Source organism: Limulus polyphemus, unplaced genomic scaffold, assembly GCF_000517525.1.
Source record: "Limulus polyphemus unplaced genomic scaffold, Limulus_polyphemus-2.1.2 Scaffold12, whole genome shotgun sequence".
Classification (NCBI taxonomy): domain Eukaryota; kingdom Metazoa; phylum Arthropoda; class Merostomata; order Xiphosura; family Limulidae; genus Limulus; species Limulus polyphemus.
This window is the reverse complement of record NW_013665622.1, coordinates 1,899,325-1,902,887: the sequence shown is the minus strand read 5'-3', so window position 1 is coordinate 1,902,887 and position 3,563 is coordinate 1,899,325. Positions and strand designations below refer to the sequence as shown.

The window sequence follows — 3,563 nt, the reverse complement described above, 5'->3', positions numbered from 1 at the left end:
GCGACCCGCAGATTGCGAGTCGAGTACCCTAACCACCTGGCCATGCCGGGCCCATTTTTTTTAATATTATGTTTGTTAAAAAAATACAAATAAACTGAAAAAAAGGGAAGAACATTGGAGTCAAACGAATATGCATTCTCATTCATCCCGATTTTGTGTGTGTGTGTGAAATCTACGTCTTTTCGTCTCAAAACTACGTGCTGTCATCTTTCTTTTATGTATTACGTTATGACGTTTTGTGAAAAATCTGTACGCGATGGAGAAAAGTGGATATCATTTTTGGATTCAGCGTACAGGAATTACTGTATAACATGTAAACATTTCAAGACAATAAAACCTGTGTTATTTATGTTCAACTATTAACCGATAACTAATATTACCCTAGTTTAAAAATTTGCAATTTTTCAGTGCTCCCCCTATTGAATGAAAAACTACAAAAAAACAGCTGTCGTATTTTGAACTATTTAATATCAGCACTCGTCAACCAGTTTAGGTTAATTTTGTAACGTGTCTGCATTCTAACTTCAAGCAAATATATATATATATAAAATCCTCAAATTAAGAAATTCAGATCATTTTGATTATAACATATCATTTAACATTATTTAGTCTTTTATCCGGCGTTACAAGTGAATTCACTATTTCTCTCCCCCCCAAATCATATACCACTGTGTTTATATTCTAGTTCAAACATCAAACTATGTGTAACCAACATCAGTAAGTTACAGCTTCAGTTTCCTGTTTTTTTATGTAATAGAGAAAAGTTTACATAATAACATACTGAAGAAGCGTTTCATTTAATCCTTTCATAAATTAAAAAAAAAAACTTTTTTTTTCTCATCAAACAAATAATAAATATTATAAGTTAAAACCCTTAGATAAAATATAGTAAAATATAACACATTTGTTTAACTACGTTTCTTCAGGTGTACCTGGAGCTCAAGGCCCAAGAGGACCCCCAGGGAAAACTGGTCCAACTGGTAAGATAACCTACATCTTTGGTGTTCTGTTTTGAATATGGTTATAATAAATTGTTCAAAAAGGTTTTAGTTTAGTGTATTAAATCTTTTCAAAACATTTCGGGAGTTTTGTGAGCCGACGTAAATGTATTCATTGTTTAAATATATATATATATATGTATATCTGTGTACATTTTCTCTCCTTATTGCCCCTCTCTCCCTGTGGCACAGTAAGGTTGAGGACTTGTAAAGCTACATTTTGGGTTCGATCCCCACATATGTACAGCGCATAGCTCATTGTGCACCTTTGAGCTTAACAACAAACTGTCATTAATAACAGAAAACATATATTTCTTCTTGGAGGGTGCATATATGTATATATATATTGTCTTGTTTGGTCATATCGAGTGGTAACGTTAAGCGTTGTACAGTCGGTTTCTATTGTATTACAGATTGGTTGAACCTTTCAGTCATTAATAACAGAAAACATATATTTCTTCTTGGAGGGTGCATATATATATATATATATTGTCTTGTTTGGTCATATGGAGTGGTAACGTTAAGCGTTGTACAATCAGTTTCTACTGTATTACAGATTTGTTGAATCTTTCAGTTGTTCTTAAAAGAAATCGAGAACTTGATAATAACAGCACGTGCCTGCTTACAGTTAAGTATATATATGTTTCAAGTCCACGGGTGACAGCTGTGTGACATTCGTCACTTGAAGGGCTTCTTGAATTGTTTGTTTGTAATTAAGCACAAAGCTGCACAATGGGCTATCTGTGCTCTGCCCACCACGGGTATCGAAACCCGGTTTCTAGCGTTGTAAGTCCGCAGACATACCGTTTGAATGGTTGACTAATCAATATATACTAAGAACTGATTTGTTGTTTTGAAATATAATTTGTAATATCGCGGTTAAAGTTTTCTTTTTAAACCGTTCGTTTCCTTGCCAATTGGCTATGGCACGGCCTGGTGGTTAGGGTTCGAATCCTATCACCGAACATGCTTGTCCTTTCAGCCGTGAGGGCTTTATAATGTGGCTGTCAATCCCATTTTCCGTTAGTTAAGGATAGCCAAAGAGCTGGCGGTGGGTGATGTTAACTAGATGCCTTTGTTCTAGCCTATCACTTTTAAATTAGAGATGGTTAACGCAGATATATCTAGAGCTTTGCGCGAAATTTAACAAGCGAACAATCTTTGCCAGTTAAGGGTCATTAGAACATTAGTTTTAACGTTTTGTTAAGGAATTTGACGAGGCATTGTATTCGCTTATTTGAATCATAAATGATTATTTTGTTGTGTGCTTTTTTATTCGCCTCGTAGAAACCGCACATAAAATAACAGTTATTTACTTTAATTACAATGTTTAGCCTTCGTAATTTCTTATAATGCTGGATATGGTATACTATATATTGTAAGTGACTTGCGCTAATATTTGGAGAAGATTCTTACAACGTTCCTGGTTTAAAATTTCATTTCAGACGCCTTCTGTGCGAAGAGCAGTCCTACATTAGGCCATTTTTTTGTGTGTTTACTAATTAACATTGGTGCTGATGTACTTAGCTCTATTATTAGCTCTAAATGATTATTAATAATGAGTTTTTAAATACTAACCATTTGGGAATTCGTAAGCCCATCAGCTTTTAAGTAGTCTCACGTGAATGAATAAAAACTGTAATATAATCACCAGTAAACCCATGGAAGCCCATCAGCTTTTAAGTAGTCTCACGTGAATGAATAAAAACTGTAATATAATCACCCATGGAATGTTTTTAAAAGTTCAATATTTTATTTGGATTATTTCTCTTTTCCTGGGGTGGAGGGTGGGGGAGGATCCAACATATGAGATTGCTTACCGAGTTAGTCAGGCAAACAGAAACTTCAGCAAGAGCCTCTCGGTTTAAACGAACTTTAAACGAGCGCATGATTTTGTTTTTACTTCCCCAGGATATCATTCGAAGTCAATATCCGGTGGTGTACTTGGCTTTAGATTATCAGGAAACTCCTGGATCTATAGGTATATTTACAACAATATATATATATATATACATATACTTGGTTCTCAAAACACTGTAAGGAATTCGAATCGCTGTAATAAAATGGTATGTTTACTTTTGTATCGCATGCGACCAATTTGTTGAATTATGAGCATAAAAAAAATCTAGACCCGTCAGAGGATTATATTATGCAGAAGTCTAATAGTCGCATTGAGGATTTGATTTCATGAGCGATCTAATCATGCCCGCTCCCCATTGGCACGGCTGTATGTCTGTGGATTTACAGCGTTAAAAACCGAGTTTCGATACCCGTGGTATACACTATTGTGTAGTTTTGTGCTTAATTATAGATAAACAAATCATACCGGTTAAAAAACAGTTGTTCTATTTTGGGAAAATAGATACAAAATAAATTTTCCATTGAAATAAATCAGTGATTTTTGCCACGTTTTCCTAAGGATATGAAAAATGACAGAAACCCAGAAAAGTTGTAAATCTGTTTGGACATAATCTGAGTTATCCAGATAAACCAGGAAGAAACGAACATTCGTTAAGTCGGTTGAAGTATTTACTTTAAGTGAACTGATAACTCAAAATTATGATA

At 34.4% G+C, this 3,563-nt stretch overlaps 1 protein-coding gene across 1 annotated transcript in view; it reads left to right on the top strand.

Moving 5' to 3' along the window:
• The window catches only part of LOC106478823, a 76,186-nt gene that overhangs the window by 44,722 nt on the left and 27,901 nt on the right, over positions 1-3,563 (top strand). Inside the window, exon 5 of the mRNA XM_013939398.2 lies at positions 927-980. Coding sequence (XP_013794852.2) covers positions 927-980 — 54 coding nt within the window. The remainder of the gene's footprint in view (positions 1-926; positions 981-3,563) is intronic.